The sequence below is a fragment of the Neomonachus schauinslandi genome, chromosome 2 (assembly GCF_002201575.2).
Source record: "Neomonachus schauinslandi chromosome 2, ASM220157v2, whole genome shotgun sequence".
NCBI classification, from domain to species: domain Eukaryota; kingdom Metazoa; phylum Chordata; class Mammalia; order Carnivora; family Phocidae; genus Neomonachus; species Neomonachus schauinslandi.
The window spans coordinates 74790547-74807852 of record NC_058404.1 but is presented as its reverse complement, the minus strand read 5'-3'; the positions used below and the strand labels follow the sequence as shown (position 1 = coordinate 74807852).

General features: G+C 34.2%; 1 protein-coding gene across 4 annotated transcripts in view; it reads right to left on the bottom strand.

Annotated features, from left to right (window-relative positions):
- FBXW7 (F-box and WD repeat domain containing 7) overlaps positions 1–17306 on the bottom strand; it is a 218911-nt gene that overhangs the window by 19927 nt on the left and 181678 nt on the right. For 3 of the 4 annotated variants that reach the window (XM_021699002.2, XM_044912870.1, XM_044912869.1), the window contains 2 exons: positions 9106–9188; positions 5748–5889 (listed from right to left, as the gene is read on the bottom strand). In XM_021699002.2, the coding sequence (XP_021554677.1) occupies positions 5748–5889; positions 9106–9188 (225 nt within the window). Of the gene's footprint in view, positions 1–5747; positions 5890–9105; positions 9189–11610; positions 12043–17306 lie in introns of those variants that run through there. The other variant, XM_021699003.2, reaches the window with a different exon arrangement.

Below are 17306 nucleotides of genomic sequence, written 5' to 3'. Positions count from 1 at the left end.
ACTCTGGGCAACCTTTCTAAAATTGCAAACCAGTTCCAACCACCTCCCCCCCCCACCCCATTCCATCCCCCTCCTGACTATAACGCAAGTTCTGTGAAAAAGGGGTTTTGGTTTGTTTTGTTCACTACTGTATCCCAAATCCAAAGTAGAACCTAGCACCTGACAGGTGCTCAGTAACTATTTGTTGAATAAATAAATGAATCCCCAAAGAGTCAGGAAATAGCACACCACCACGATCTCAAAATTCTCTCCAGAGAGTATTTCTAGTATTTATATTTGACGGTATTACTAGGACTTACTTATTTAGTCTGGTTCCAAGACTGGTTCCAAATTTTGTACACATACATGATTTACCACCAAGGGAAGTATGTATTAACTTGAAAAACTAGCAGTTAATGACTATGTTAAAACAAAGTAACAACAACCCACACCAACCTTTAATGAGGAATAGTGGAAAGAGCACTGAATTGGGAATCAGAAAACCCAACTTTTGGAGAAGATACTGCCACTAATTAGATTACAGTTTAACCTCTGTGGGCCTTAGTTTCTTTATCTACAAAAGTGCTGCGTAATTCTGATAATTATTTTATTTCTGTTCTGAAAAACAGTTGTCCTGGATGAAAGTATCATCCTTTGGTCTTTCATGGTAAAGTTATGTGAGAACGTATTTAAGGGGATAGGAAAAACATTCCAAATTCGGAGAGGATCAAGAGAAACAAAACTTACTTTGTGGACAAAATTGCAAATGCAAACTTGAAAATTCCCCATGGAAGTGGTATTTTATTTCAGATTATTAGAGCATGCAAGTAGAAGAAAAGAATATAAGGAGCACTGAACTGTAATCATGAGCTTGGGTTTCACCAGTAAATTCACCATGGAACCATATGAAAGTGCCTTAATTAATCTGAGTCTCAGAGACCCCACCTGTATAATAAGGCGCTTCGTGAAGACCAGTGTCACCCAAATGCTGGTTGAGGAGTGTAAGGATCAGAGTCCTACGACTCACCATCAAAGAGTCTGATTCAGTGGTCAAGGTGGGGCTGAGGATATTTTATGTTTTAAATAAAAAACTCATCCAGTATTGATGCGAGTGATTCATAAACAGTAGTGGTTACTAGTCTGGATGATCCCTATAGCCCATTCAGACAAACTTTTTATGACTTTGGGCAGTACTGTGCCTGAATTTCACGTGGTCAAGAACTCAGCTCTCATGACTTTCGTAAACTCTTCCTCACACAAGGTTTCTTGCTCATACTGCTTCAAATACAATTGCAAAGTAATACTAAATTCATTTTCTTTTGGCATCATCCTGTTTTAATATTTTGTTGACTAGCAAATAAAAAAGACCTAAATAAAATGAGTTAGAGAACATGTACAATTTCTAAGTGTTAACATGGAACTTAATTAAATCCTTCAAGAGCGTATTTTTATTCCACTTCTAATTTCAAGACACGTAAGTATTTTCTACTTTATCATTTAAAAAAAATATTTTGAGTATAAGTATTTTCAAAGTACATTCACAGTTTTAATGCAATGCAAATTTGTTTTGATTAAAATAATGCTAATAATGTTAAGCTAATAACATTTGTAGGAAGCTGTTTTTACTAGCCCTTTTTTAGACCGGAGAAAACAAGGGCTCACAAAGGCTATTTCTTGACCAAGAGAGGAAACTAACATTTATTGAATCTCCACTATATTTCCAAATATAGCTTTAAGCACATTACTATATTGTCTCCTGTTTGACAACTTTTTAGTGTTGTATCTGTTTTACAGAGGATGAAAATAAGGCAAGAGTGGTTACATAATACCAACAAAATTCCATAGTATTAGGAGGCAAAGCCAAAATTTGTACTAAGATCTTTTTCTTCTAAGTTATATGTGTTTCTCATTATATCAGGATACCTCTAAATATAAATTCCAACATAAGATAATGTTATAATGTTATTGGTGCCTTTACTAAACCCATATATTAACACACAAATGCACAAGCAAACAAAATGACCAATCCTCTGTCCCAAAATTAACAACCTGAAGCATCAACCTGGCTGCCAAAAAAAGCAGAATCAATGGCTACTAAAAATTTAAACAGTACAAAATTTCTGGTTTGTTGTTTTGTTTTGAATTTCCACTTCTATATTGCAGTGGCATTTTGTTTCAATTTCCCTTTATCCAAAATGGTGTATCATTTGTTCTCATTCAATTTATAAATTGAGTACAGAGTACTTTGTCAGAATAGATGGAGCTGGACCAAAACAATGCTGTATCATTGCCTTAGGAGCAATAGCAGAACAGTAAGGGGACAAGCTCTCCCATTTTGCTTGTTATGCAACGGAAAAGTCCTCATTAAATACCCCCACAGCACATCTGTAGAAATCATGCCAGTTTAATTATCCCTCAACTATAGCACACAGGTCACCTCATGACTCCCCCACTTTACTATGAAATTATATCTCTCCACATGTTAAGCATGAAAGCATTGTAAGCTTTTAGGCAAGTGATTCATCTCTAGTTCCTTTGGTGCCAGCCCTGAAAATAAAGGGCAATGCCCAACAATGAGGCCCTGGGTGTGTCAGAGATGGATATGGTACTCAGAGGATTAAGGTCCTGATATACCTGTCTAGTTGGCCTTTTGTTGCTAGTAGATTTCTTTGCTGCAGAATATTTATCTGAAGAAAATACACATAGTACTATACCTGCAGGGATAATTCTGCCTATTATTCCTATTAGCTAAGAACAAGTTTTCTTCACTGCATTTATGTGTCACATGAAAAGCAATCAAATGGGCTTCTTTTTACAGAACAAAAGCTAACCTAATATTCTTTATTGAATCTCATTAATTCTAAGAAATGATTTTTTAAACAACATTTTTGAAGATGGAATGCTTCTAATAACCTATGGTATCTCAGACTTGATGACATACAATATGTGGTAACGTGGACATTTCAGTAAGAAAACCATGAGCGAGGGGTGCCTGGGTGGCTCAGTAGGTTAAGCGTCTGCCTTCAGCTCAGGTCATGATCCCGAGGTCCTGGGATCAAGCCCTGCCTCAGGCTACCTGCTTAATGGGGAGCCTGCTTCTCCTTCTCCCTCTGCCACTGCTGCTGCTTGTGCTCCCTCTCAAATAAATAAATAAATAAATAAACAAAATCTTAAAAAAAAAAGAAAGGAAGAAAGAAAGCATGAGCTAGCGAAATAGGCAAGCATTATACAAAGAACTCCCTAAAACATCCTCCCTGCAAAATAAAGCACAAAGAGTCCTAGGATCAGGCTCAGCAGGGGGCCTGACTCTCCCTCTGCCCCTCCCCTGCTCATGCTCTTTCAATAAATAAATAAATAAATAATCTTTAAAAATGCTATGAAATCAGCTTCTGCATTACTCTCAAGTGCTGTGCTGCTTGCATTGTATGCGTGTGCAAGCATGACAACACACACCTATATTCCCATCTTGGCTTAATCAAAGATGATAAAAATCTTTAAAGTATTTCTTTAAAAGTGTGAATGTCTGAGTCCTATTTTCACCTCTTACTGATGGATAAACTTCTTATCAAAAGGATATGGTAGGGGTGCCTGGGTGGCTCAGTTGGTTAAGCATGTGCCTTCGGCTCAGGTCATGATCCCAGGGTCCTGGGATGGAGCCCCATGTCAGGCTCCCTGCTCAACAGGGAGTCTGCTTCTTCCTCTCCCACTCCCCCTGCTTGTGTTCCCTCTCTCTGTCAAATAAACAAATAAAATCTTTAAAAAAAAAAAAAAGGATATGGTAAAAAAAAAATTAAAATTCTGAGTGGATGCATAGGAAAAAATTAAAACTTAAAAAATCAGGTACCTAAGGTAAAAGAACTGGGAGGAGGAGAGAGAACAATCCTTGGGGAAAGGTAAGTTTAATCAATTTGTGACGATGCAAACAAAAAAAATTCTTTGTAATTTTAGTTGTTCATAACGTTACAATAAGAATAATATACAACTTCAATTCCTCTAAGCCACAGATGCTCAGTCTCACACTGGTGACATTTTGGGCCCGAGAACAGTTTGCTATAGGAGGCTGTCCTTTACATTGCCCCTACCCACTAGACGCCAGCAGTGTCCTGCCCTCCACCCCATCAGTTGTAAAAACCAAAAATGTTTCAACAGAGGGAAAAATCTGCCCCCTGTTGAGAACCATTGCTCTAACCTTTCAGTTACCAACTGAAAAAAAAGGTTACCCTAGTTTCTCTGAAATCACCTGAAGGGCAGAAAACAATTCTAAAAATCCATTTAAAAGCAACATTGATTCAAGTGAGTTTTCTAGCGATAGAAGAAAAAGAGTAGGACATTTATTTAGTTTTTGCCCAGGAATTTAATATATACGGATTTACATAATGGATGTCTTAAAAATCTGAAATATCAAATTAAGTCAAGTAAAGTACCTTCTTTTTCCTTTATGCATTTTTATTCCCTTATGCATTCATAAAATAACCACCAATCAAGCAGTCGGAGGTAAGGAAATATATTCATTTTACATTAATGCCATGGCTAATATCAGAGATAGCTTCACTTTACATAATTTATATTATTTAGTATTTACAAAGAACAAGTAAGCAAGTGTTAAATCTAGGTCAACCATTTTGCTAAACACTTGATTTATATGCATTATCTCATTGGAAGAAGAAATAAATCAATTTACTACCACTATCAGGAGTTATAAAATTCCTAACAGAGGTTTGGTTGTAGCCAATCTTCCTGGTAAACTTCCAAAGAATTTAAATGACAGTAAAATACAGTAATCAGAATTTGAACATAATAAGCCATACACAAGCATGGCACAGATGAAAAGAAGCTGTACCAACTCTTGAAGACTACTAGGGTAACAGTGATGGGTAAGTCACCACCAGTGACTAATTAGCAGAGTTCCCACATTACTCCTAAATGCTTAACTTCCAAGCACTATGTTTTATTTATTTTTTAAAAGATTTATTTGGGAGAGTGCGTGCGTGTGCACACCAGTGAGGGGAGGGGCAGAGGAAGAAGGAGACAGAATCCTTAAGCAGACTCCCCGCTGAGCATGGAGCCCGACAAGGGGCTCAATCCCAGGCCCCTGAGATCATGACCTGAGCCTGAAACTAAGGATCAGCTGCTTAACCAACTGAGCCACCTAGGCAACCCCTAAGCAATAAATTTTAGAGAGCAAGTACATTCAGCAACCCCAGAAGCCCAAACATAAAGGAGAAAAGGAAGAAAGGTCTTATTATCTAAAAGGCAATAAAAAATGCAAATGCACACTAATACAAAATAAGCATTGGATTCTCTCGATTGATACACTTAAAAATTAAAATGAGCTTCCTTATTTTCAAAAGCATTTTTTATTGACATATACTTCATATAACATAAAACTCACCATTTAAAATGTACACTTAAATGGTTCCCAGCACACCTATCTTGCTATGCAACCATCATCACTAACGACTCCAGAACATTTCCCTCACCCCAAAAGAGATCCCGTATCTATTAGCAGTTAGTCCCAATATCCCCTCACCAATCACATTGCAATCACTAAACTATATTCTGTCTCTATGGATTTGCCTGTTCTGGATAGTTCATGTAAATATAATCATGCACTATGTGGCCTTTTGTGTCTCGCCTCTTTCACTTAACATAATGCTTTCAAGGTTCACCCATGGTGTAGCATGTAACAGTTCCTTCTCATGGCTGAATAATCCCTTATTTTTTGCAGCAATTAAGTGAAGCATTTCAAGTACTGTTAGACATGTCACCTGAAACATTTTCAGCCATTCCTGGAGGCCTGTAGGTGGTTGTACAGATGTAATTCGGCGTCGTTGTTGCCCTTGGCCATTGGCTGCTCTCAGGTCTCCAAAAGTTGTTGGTGTTGCTGAACATGGTACAAGCCCAGTGGTACTAGAAAAAACAACAACAACAAAAAACAAACAAAAAACCCCACAAGAGTGGAAACAAAGATAGGCATTTATTAAGAATAATGGGCTTTAATTTAATAAGAATATGATCTGGCATATTTCAAACATCAATAGAATTATTACTTTTATTTGCTTATTCCCAGAGAGCAAGGATACACAAAATCTAGTCTGCTATTCTTAGAGTAGGTTTCCTGCCTCCTACATAGCCACCTGTTATTATCCCAGCAATGCTAATTGCAACCAAATGACAGAATCTCTATGGCAAAACTGCAACTTGTTGATACATCTAAGTGATGTTAAAATATATCCTTAGAAGATACAGGTCCCACCTCTCTTATGACCACTCTTCAGTGACTTAATTAAATAAAAGTTCAAATTTCCTTAATAAAAAGAGTTGTAAAACTTACTAATGCTTTAAAAAATTCATATGTAGAAGCAGTATGCTCAAATATTTTGGACATTTCACTAGATACATTCTAAATTATTTGTAATATTTATTTCTTTTCAACTTTCCACTGTTGTTTATAAAGCTTAGCCTAGATGACATTTGACAGGAACAAGCCTTGATTAGACATATATTTACTCAAAACAGTTAAATATTGAAAACTTACTATGTTATATATAAAACTAAATAAAATGAGATGATCTAAATACTTTTATACAATAATTTAAACTGAGACATTAAAGAAAACAAACCTGAAATTCAATTCTGCCACTAGTAAAATGAAAGAGTTAAGACTAGATGATCTATCTCTAGAACTGTCCAACTTTCCTAAAAATGACTAATAACAGAAAAAGTATAGTTATAACCAAGTTATTAATATTCTAAGCTTTACTTTCTAATTTCAATAATAATTAAACTTTATTCTTGAGGTAAATACTGAATATCTCTATTTTAGAGACATTTGGAAAAAAAATGCAGGAAGACTCATAATTACATTTGTAAAATAATCTTCAGCTTATTGAGCTATGATAATAAAGTGTTTTAAATCCAAAGAACATATAAATTGTAGCCTAACAGCTCAATATCTGCTCTGATAAATTACTAATGAAAACAATTCCCCAATTCTTTACTATCCAACGTATCTCATTATTTTGTTAAAAAATGTATCTTAGTCACCATATTTTACAGAAAAATCTACATATCTACCACCTTTAAATCTTTTAACATTATACATCTATGATAATCTCTAACATACAACAATTAAATCTATCAAATTTCAAAAGTAAGCTCATTTTCTTCTCCAAAATGAAATAGAATGTGATCATAACTTAAATTTTCTTTTTTTTTTTTTTTTTTTTTTTTTTTTTTAAAGATTTTATTTATTTATTTGAGACAGAGAGAATGAGAGAGACAGAGAGCACATGAGAGGGGGAAGGGTCAGAGGGAGAAGCAGGCTCCCTGCCGAGCAGGGAGCCCGATGCGGGACTCGATCCCGGGACTCCAGGATCATGACCTGAGCCGAAGGCAGTCGCTTAACCGACTGAGCCACCCAGGCGCCCATAACTTAAATTTTCTAATAAAGAAGATGTTAAGATGGAAAATCAGTTTCATTGTTATTATTAGAAAATCTGTCAAAAAAATTAAAAAACACCAAATATATACTGACAAAGTCTCCAAAAAGACATGGAAATCAATCTGCTGTTTGGTTTGCTTTGGTAAGATTATGTTAAAAGGCTGAAAACAGAATGTGCACCTTTTCAGGTGTTTTCTCAATATAAAAAGTGAGCAACTAAAGGCAAAATTCTATTAAAATGTGTACTGTAGTAAAAATTTAGCATTTGTTTACAAGCGGCCTTAAAAACAACTGAACCATTTAATACCTTTGTCCTGGTATCAGCCATATTATTAGAAGACCAAAATGATATGGCTGACTGGAATCTACACATTAAAAATACTACATTTTTAACATTAAATTCAACTTTCTCATCTAAGAAATACTTAATCAAGACGAGAAGAAAAAAGCAAAAATGAAGTGAAGAGTTTCACTTGTCTATCACTCCACACCCTTTGGTGGAGGTGCCCAAACAGTGAAATTGTCAAAAGGCAAAGGGGAAGAGAGAAGGGCACGGGACAATCAACATGGGGAAATCACACACAAAGCATTTCTTGAATAAATAGGAGATAGTTTTATTTTTCTCTTCTGTATCATCTCTACATTTTTTGCATATAAAAATAATTACTATGATTTCTAAATTTCATGGAAGAGCATTTGAAAAAAATTTTTTCTACAACTGAATGAAATAAAAATATAAACTCTTTGGGAAAAAAAAAGAGATGCAATCTCTAACAATGCTCAATCACAGAAACTTAAGTCTGAGGAATGTTAATTTTATTGCACCTTATATAATAAGCATAACTTTAAATCAAAATATTTAGGAAAAAAAAGAAATACCACCATCATGAAGTTCTTATGGCTTCTAGAGCTAACTTTTAATCAGTAATTTGAAGAAGTGACAATTATGCAAAGAAGACCAAAAAAAGCTCTGAAGATACTTTCGTCATTTAAATTTTAAAATACCAAATTCCAAATGACATCCAAAACCATTTTTAATTGGCTGGGTAATAGATATTGTGCTTAAGTTAACCTAATTAGCGTGAGAGTGGGAAAAGTTTTATATTGATGCAAAATCCAAAAATGATGGAATGGTGCACAAAACAAGACTACAATTGTATTTAGTTGTTATGGAAACTATTTCACTGGTGTGGAAATGTATGTGTTAAAAACATAAGATCTACCAAGCAAATAAAAGGGGATTTCTAACACAGTAAGATTTATTTAGTAACTGTGAGGTTTAATTCACTGCTAATAAATGTATCTTCAATTTTGCATATATAAATATCTACCCTAGAATAGCTGTTGCTATAGTAACAAGATATATTTGCTCATATTCATGTTTTAGAATTTACTTTTTAGAATTCCTTAAAATTTGTGATTTAAAAATTTTGTTTGTAAGAAAAATTCTGCTTGTGTCTTATTTCAAAGTATTAGTAAGAAAACAGGCTATAGTGGTAGTCATTCTTCTTAAAATTATGTATTTCTCAATTTTTAGTGATCTCAAAATGTGTTACAGAGTCAACAATACTAGTGACATTATGATTCTATGAGAATAAACTGGAAGAAAAGCTTTTGGAATCATCACCTCTTTAAAGAAACATAAAAATCATGAGTGAATCAATTATTATACTTAATATTACCTTGTATATTCTGAGACTTTGCATGGTTTCTTTCCCAAAGAAAAAGAGCGGACCTCAGAACCATGGTCTAATTTTCTTTTCATCTATAAGGTAAAGCAAATAAGATAGATTTAAGAAAAAAATCACTTGTCCCAACTAGCAAATCTTAACATTAGCACTGGCAATAGTGAAAAAAATTCTTAAATTTTCATATGCCTAAATTTTCATTAGTTAGGCATAGTTAATGTACGTAGAAAATAAATGCTTCATGGTTTCTTTTGCTAGTTCTACTTTGTTTTACTCTTTAAAGACTAGAAAGGTGAATTCCCCCCTCCAATATTTTGTCCAGAAGAATAGCATATGGTGATTTAAAAATTGATATTCATCATACATATTCCTTGAGAGTGATATACCTTTCACATTTTCCAGTTTAAGAACCAATATAGGGGAAAATTTCACGTTAATATACATATTACAGAACCATATTTAACATGTCTCTCTTAGTGATCATCATTTTCCTTTAAAAACATATTTCAAGATAAAATAGACAAAATTCAAAATTTCAAAACCTGAATGGAAGTAACAGTAACTGAATTTAAAACACACAGATTATTAAAAAAGTATAAAGAGAACAATGTAAATAAAATGATCTTGAAAAGTAATTATAATAAGGCAAAAGCAATGAAATGGGCAATGAGGGGAGTACAAAAGTAAATCTGTAACAGGAGAGAAGTCTGGAGATGGTAATAATAAAGGTGGAAAAAAAGCCATCAGTTGATATTTACACAGAATATAACTTCACTGACAGATGCTCACTCAGGACAAAAGATTCTAACTTGAAAAGCAACATCAACAAAAAGATTTTAAAAGAATGAGTTAAATATCTTTGTAAGGTATATCCAACATCTATAGTTTTCAAGTATTTCCTTATGCTATGTATGTGTAATACTGTAAATACATTCAGAATTGCATTTTGTCAACATCAAAATTGAAATATTTATTTTTTATATTTCACCATCCGTTAATGGAGGTCATCTAACTATAGATCTGTCATAAAACTAGAAAATAAGATCTGTTAAGATTCAACTTTTTCTATTTCAACAACCCCCTCAAGATTTGTGTCTTCTAATTAATTACTGTACTACTGAAAATTATGGGGGAGGGGGAGACCCAGAGTGATAGAGAGCTATACTCATTTTTTTATAATAAGGTGAAAACCCTTGCTTTGGAGCAGACTTCTTTCCTTACCTACTGCCTCACATGAGAATATAACACAGCATGCTACATTATAAATACTAAGAAGAACCAACAAGACTCTAAAAAATTTTGAACCACACTATGGATAATAAAGACTATGTTTTTATCATCATGAAAAAGTCTTCGAAAATACAGGGACGATCTTATGATATCAGGGACTAGAGTGAGGGTACAACAAGCTCATCCAGGATTTATACCTTAGTTCAAGAAATACCTACTGGAAAGAAATGGAATTGGTCTTATTTCAACCCTTCAGAAGTTTCTGTACTCATTATGTCGTTTTAAAGTGATTCCTCTCAAAAACCATTATTTTCTTTCTCCAAATAATTTTAATAAAAAGCAAAAATAAACATATAAGCCTTAACATATAGACAGCCACGTGCTTCCATGTATATAAATTATAGACACGTACACATACATGCAAATGTATCTATCAGGAAGGTCAGTCAGTACAGATTACCTTAAAAATCTAGTTTTTTTTCATAACTTCCACAGATTCTCATTTTCAAAATTAACATGAGAAACTTTGATATTCATTCTAATTAAGTTGTAATACTGGCTTTCAGAACTTCCCTGGGTATCTTGTAAATACACATTGGCGCAAATGCCATTTGCCACCAAAAGCAAACTTTATTTTCATCTTAGAAATCCTTCAATGAATAAAAATGCCCAAAAGACATATCAAGGGAACCATTTGGAAAGGATTTTTTTATCTTCAGAATATTTTACCAAATAAAGCACTTTCTGTGTCTTTTAAACATTATATTGTTTACTGAAAATCCTGACTTTAGAACCAAAAATTAATTCTGCAATTTTTTAAGGGGCACAGAAAGTAAACACGATCTTTTAAAACATAAGTCCTAAATAATGTAGTGATTCTAGACTTTAAAAGAGTCAACTAAAGAAAGAAGAAAAGAAATATACATAAGGTACAGAAAATTAAAGGCAAAAGATTCACTAAAAACCAACTAAGGGTAGAGTATTTCCAGGTCAGCATTTAACGGAGCCACATTTCCAAAGTCTAAGTATATTTTCAGTGAAAATTCCCAGATTAAAATATACATTTTATTTCAAATTTAAAGCTGTTTACAGCTTACGCTGTCTTTGCATTATTTGCTTACATTCACGTTATAAAACAGAATACCAGCCATCCAGCCACCCACCAAATTTAGAGGATACTGCAGCCATCTCTGATGATACAGATTTTCCTTCTCAGGCAGGCACACACACACACAGTCATACAACACAGGAAGAAAACAGATTACTTACTTTGTAAAAAATCATTTTTAGTGTGCCGTAGAAACCCATATTTTCTGTATTTTTCCCCTTCAGTGATTCTGTGCCCCCGTGTGTCCGGCTGCTTGGCAGTCTCTGACAATATAAACCTTTTTCAGGTAGGTATGTCACAGATTCTAATGTGGACATGCTCAGGCACGTCAGAAAGGGAAGATTAGGGAGCAGAACCGGCAACAAAACTCCACAGTAAAGGCAAATGCAGCTCAGTATCAAACCGCTTCTCGGGACACACATACATACATGCAGCTTGACTGAGGAGAACTCGAGGGAATAATGAGAGAGAACCGAGAAGATTATTGGAGGAGACTATGCCCTGTCAAAGCCTTGACTGAACAGATTCCTCCCTCAGCAGCAGAGGGATCAGATTACATCTTCCCTTGAACACAGAATGGTGCAGTCCAGGATTCAGCAATGCAGACTGCACATCAATTATATGGTGATCCGCTCCAGGGAACCCGTAAGCACACGACGCACCGAACAGAGGGAGGATGTGGGCAGCAAATGAGACCGCCCCCACACGACAGCCCCCTTCCCCTTTCAAACTTTCAGGAGATTATTTTGTATTTTGTAAAGCCTGCATTTCTGAACAGTTTTAAATGGTAAGCATCCTTTCCACAAATAAATGCTTTCAGAAACATTTTGAAAATGGAATATATTTTCCATACAGTCCTCCCAACAGAAGCAAAGCAGGCTATTTCCACTAACTGTTATCCTATTGCAGTCCTGGCACAGACTGATCACATTTTTCAAGTAGCTTAGATGATACAAAATGAGCAAACCAAAGGGAGAAATTAAATATTCTTTGGGGGGATTTATAATAAAGTAAACCAGTTTGGAGCATATAACATTTGCAGAAATTATGTAATAAGTTATATTTCAACCTGCATATTTCTTATATTAACATTTAATGAAAATATTCCCTATGTGTTTCCATTTCACTCATTTAAAACATATCAAGAAAATTACCACACAGTTCATCAATTCTTAGTAATCCTGACAATTTATTTTTAAGACTATCAGATTGGTATTAAGTGTGTAAAGTTTGGCCAAAAGGTTCTATTTCTCCAAAGAAAGCAAAAACTGGGCTCATTGGAGAGTCTGAACCTCATTTGTGAATTTAATCTTGAGTAAACAGGAAGTACTGGACTTCCACCTCCAAAATTATTTTGACAGTGTATATTGTTTATCTTTAAAAGGGCATTTTACATAATAATAAAAAAATACCAAAGTATGCCTGAAGGCAACCTTTTGCTCAGAACAACTACTTCACAAATCTAGATATTTTATCTCCCAACTTGCTACACGACTAGCTTCAGAGGCAATTATAAGATTCCTTGGACTAGAAAGGCCCATTATTAAGGGTCTAGTTAATTAAATCCTACCCTCCCCATTAACATTCTTTATTACAAGTAAACTGTGTGCCTATAGTTATTTATGTAACTTAAAAAGTTTCCTCAGAAAAAAAGAAATACTATTTGGACTTAACTACATTTTAATACTTTCCGCTATGGTTAATGAATGACTTTCATTAAATAAATGATTCTAAATGCTGCATAAAGTAATCATAATTTTAAAAATAAATATGTTTACCTTTATAACTAAGACATTAAGTCACTATAATGTCTTTTACTTTAAAACATAAATGAAATAAGATAATCTAAAATTTTATAAAGACATACATCTTGGGTCTTCTGGAAATTACCCTCAGAAACAGTATGTACATGTACCCAGCAAATCGTTAGTTTTCTAAATAAACAATTAGCTTACTTCAAAGGAAAGTTCTTTTTAAAAAGAAATCTCTTAGCAAAAAAAAAAAAAACCCAACTGTTAGGAATGGACCTATAAACCCTTTTTTTAAAAAATTCAAAACACTCAAAATTTTTAAAAAAAAAAAAAAAAAAAAAAAAAAAAAAAAAAGTAATTTCCCCTCCACCACCTGCCTCAATTCTGGGCTATGTAAAGAAACTAATTATAAAGTGAACACCTGAAATTTTCTCTAAAATTTGTCAGTGCTAGCTAGCTTATTAGAGGACAAATGGACTACCCATCAGTCATATAATAGTATACACCTTGACTTCAATTGAAATCATGTCCTCTCTCTAAATGAAGTAACTTTTTCAGATTAAGTCTACTCCTCAATTGAGGACACAGACCAACTTTAATAAACCAGGGCCACTCCCAACATCTAGGATATTTAAAAGAAGAAAATAATTTTGTATATTCAAAGGAATGCTCTTACGGTTATATAGCTCCTTTGTATGGTATGAAGTTATGGGAAAACCTGATGCTGACAAATGTATATTTATATGTAGATTATGTATATTCATGTTTTATTTTTGAATAGGCAAAATATTTACATGAGTCAAAACTCAAAATAATCAAAAAGTATATATTGAAAAGACTTTCCACCACCTGACATCCCCATCTTCCGTGGGTCCCATTTCATAATTATTTTTATTAGTTTGTCCTTTAAGTGAGAATGTATATGTTTATTAAGTACTCATGAAGACTTTATTTTCCCAAATATTTCAACAATTCTCCCTACTATCTTGTTTACAATGTTAATCTGATCTGTGAAGAAAGAATTTGGCAAGCAAAACTAGTCAACCAAACCTCTAACCAGATTTCGAAAAATTGAATAAAAATAATTTTCAATATTCTCTGAAGTACTACTAATGAAAGCTGTGATCTATTAATTTCATCATGATCTCTATATGAACAAAGCAAATGAAACCATTCTCCATTCCTATTTCTGAGAGTCTTGCCTAAAATACAGATGTTTAAAACTTTATTCAAAGATTTAAGTTTTTTAGTAGTAAGACTGAAAAGGCCTTTATGTATGTTATCTATATCTTTTTTTCATCCTTGTGGTATACAGAAACATTTCAAAACAGATTAGTCCATAATCTATGTCAAATAAGTTTAGGAAAAAAAGTATTTTATGTTCTATGCTAGAATGTTAACTAGTAAGTTCACTGAAAAAAAGACTAGCTAGTCAACTATTAACAGCTAGATAACACTTGTGTTTGTCACCCAAATTTTTAGAATCATATTTTCAATACAATAAAGTACATCTTCATGTAATTTCAGCTCATTTCTCATTCTATAAAAAAAGTATTTCTTGTGCTGACTGACAACTTATAAGCCTTACTGTGGAAATCTATTAGCAAGGGGAGTGACTGCTAATTCAGACCCAATGCTCATCTCATCACAACTCCATTGAACTAGATGTAGGAGAAGAATGGATGAGAGGAGCTACTTAAGAAAGAAAGATATGAAGATGTACTGCCCCAGAGTCTAAGCCTCGGGGAAATAAGGCAGTAGAATGATTAACCTGTGAACTAGCACAAGAGAAATGGCTCCTTCTGAAAAACTAATTGGGATAACTAAGTTTTTAGAAGGGCAAGTTGTAGTTATGGGCATAAACCAAACTAAGAAAAATATAAACAATAAAGCAGTCTTCACTGAATCATGTATCTTCAGAGAAGTATGTATCTTTATACATAGTGTCAACAGGTGAAGGAGTAATCCAATAACTTTTCCCCACCTTGACTCTCAGAGTTCATTATTTCCATTTTAAATATATTATTTTATTATTGTACTTATCATATTTCATTGTCATTATTTTAATACATCTTTCTCCACTACTATCTACTCCTTGAAGGTTCCCATCTTACTCTAAGACACAGTAGAAAAATGATACATAACAAATAATGTTTTATTTTTTTAAGATTTTATTTATTTACTTGTCAGAGAGAGAGAGAGAGAGCACAAGCAGGGGTAGTGGCAGGCAGAGGGAGAAGCAGGCTCCCTGCTGAGCAAGGACCCTGATGTGGAACTTGATCCCAGGACCCTGGGAGCATGACTTGAGCCGAAGGCAGATGCTTAACTGACTGAGCCACCCAGGCGTCCCAACAAATAATGTTTCTGAATAACTGGCCATATAAGCAAATAGCAGCAACCATGGCATCATTTTTCTAAAGCATAAATACGTTATACTTAGTACTAAAAAGTCTATCTACTGTATTAGAATTGATAGTATAATATTATTGGTTCTTTTCATTATCTTCCTAACATTTTTTTTTAAGAATTTATTTATTTATTTATTTGACAGAGAGAGAGAGACAGCGAGAGAGGGAACACAAACAGGGGGAGTGGAAGAGGGAGAAGCAGGCTTCCCGCAGAGCGGGAAGCCCGATGTGGGGCTCGAACCCAGGACCCTGGGATCATGACCTGAGCTGAAGGCAGATGCTTAACCAACTGAGCCACCTAGGCACCCCTAACATTTTCTTTTAAGTAGGCTCCACGTCCAGCATGGAGCCCAACATGGGGCTTGAACTCACAACCCTGAGATTAAGACCTGAACTGAGATCAAGAGTCAGACGCTTAATTGACTGAGTCACCCAGGCACCCCATCTTGCTAACATTTAAAGATTTATTTCCATTTTATAGTAGAAGAATATGTTTATATTCTTATGTCAGTGATTTTCTTTATTATTATTACGACAACATTCTTTACTCTGATATTACACTAGAAAAACTACCTACCACAATTAGCTGTTTTGCCCCAGCACAGAATTTAGATTAGAGACAGTTCAAAATTTCAACATCAAAGAAGGGAATGTCAAGCATGCTGAGGCTGAAACAAACTTTTTGAAATCGCACTAAACCACTGTCATTAACTTTCTGGGATGTGAGTTCTTTTTTTTTTTAAGATTTTATTTATTTATTTGAGAGGGAGAGCACAGAGGGAGAGTGAGAGGGAGAAGCAGACTCCCAGCTGAGCAGAGAGCCCAATGCAGGGCTCAATCCCAGGACCCTGGGATCATGACCTGAGCTGAAGGCAGATGCTTAACTAACTGAGCCACCCATGCACCCCTGGGATTTGAGTACCTTTAAAAGGTTCACAACTGAAATTGGCAAGTTAATAGCCTGTCCTATCAGAGGTATTATGAATTAAAATAGTATGTATGCCCACCATCTACATTTTCCCTAGTGCAAGCAGGTGGCAGTATTAATCAATAAGCTATTTCCCACTCTTATTCATTAATTAAGCATTTATTTAGCATCTAGTATTTGTCAGGCACAGGACAGTATACAATTAAGAAAACTTTTTCTTCCTCCATTGAATTTATGACACAAAATAGGGTAATATATAAACATCTGACTTCTAGAACTCACACTGAAATTAGTTCTAAATTATTTTTTTGAGAATATGTAAAGTAAGACAAGGTGAGCCAGATTTAGTTTGAAATTACCATCCAAGTAAACAAATATTGAAATATTACTGCATTAGAAAAAAACTACACACACTATATGTAACTTTAAAATAAACTTGTTTGGGGAGGGGAGTATTGCTTATAATAATCATATACTCAATTCTAACCTCAGTAAATCAAAATGCAAATCACAACATAGCTCAGAATGGTTTAAAGAATTTTTAAGATAATTATAATTGTAGGAGTGATACTTTCATACATTTTTCTTTTTCTTGAAGGTTAAGGTATTTATAACTGTACTTACAAAAATGAAGCCCATCAAGATTTGACACAAATAAAATGCAACATTAATTCAAGCAGTAAAAGTTTTTTTCATCCCTTCTAATTGGACCAATTAGATAAACATGTGCATATGTATATATCTACCAATATATAAATATACAAACATAC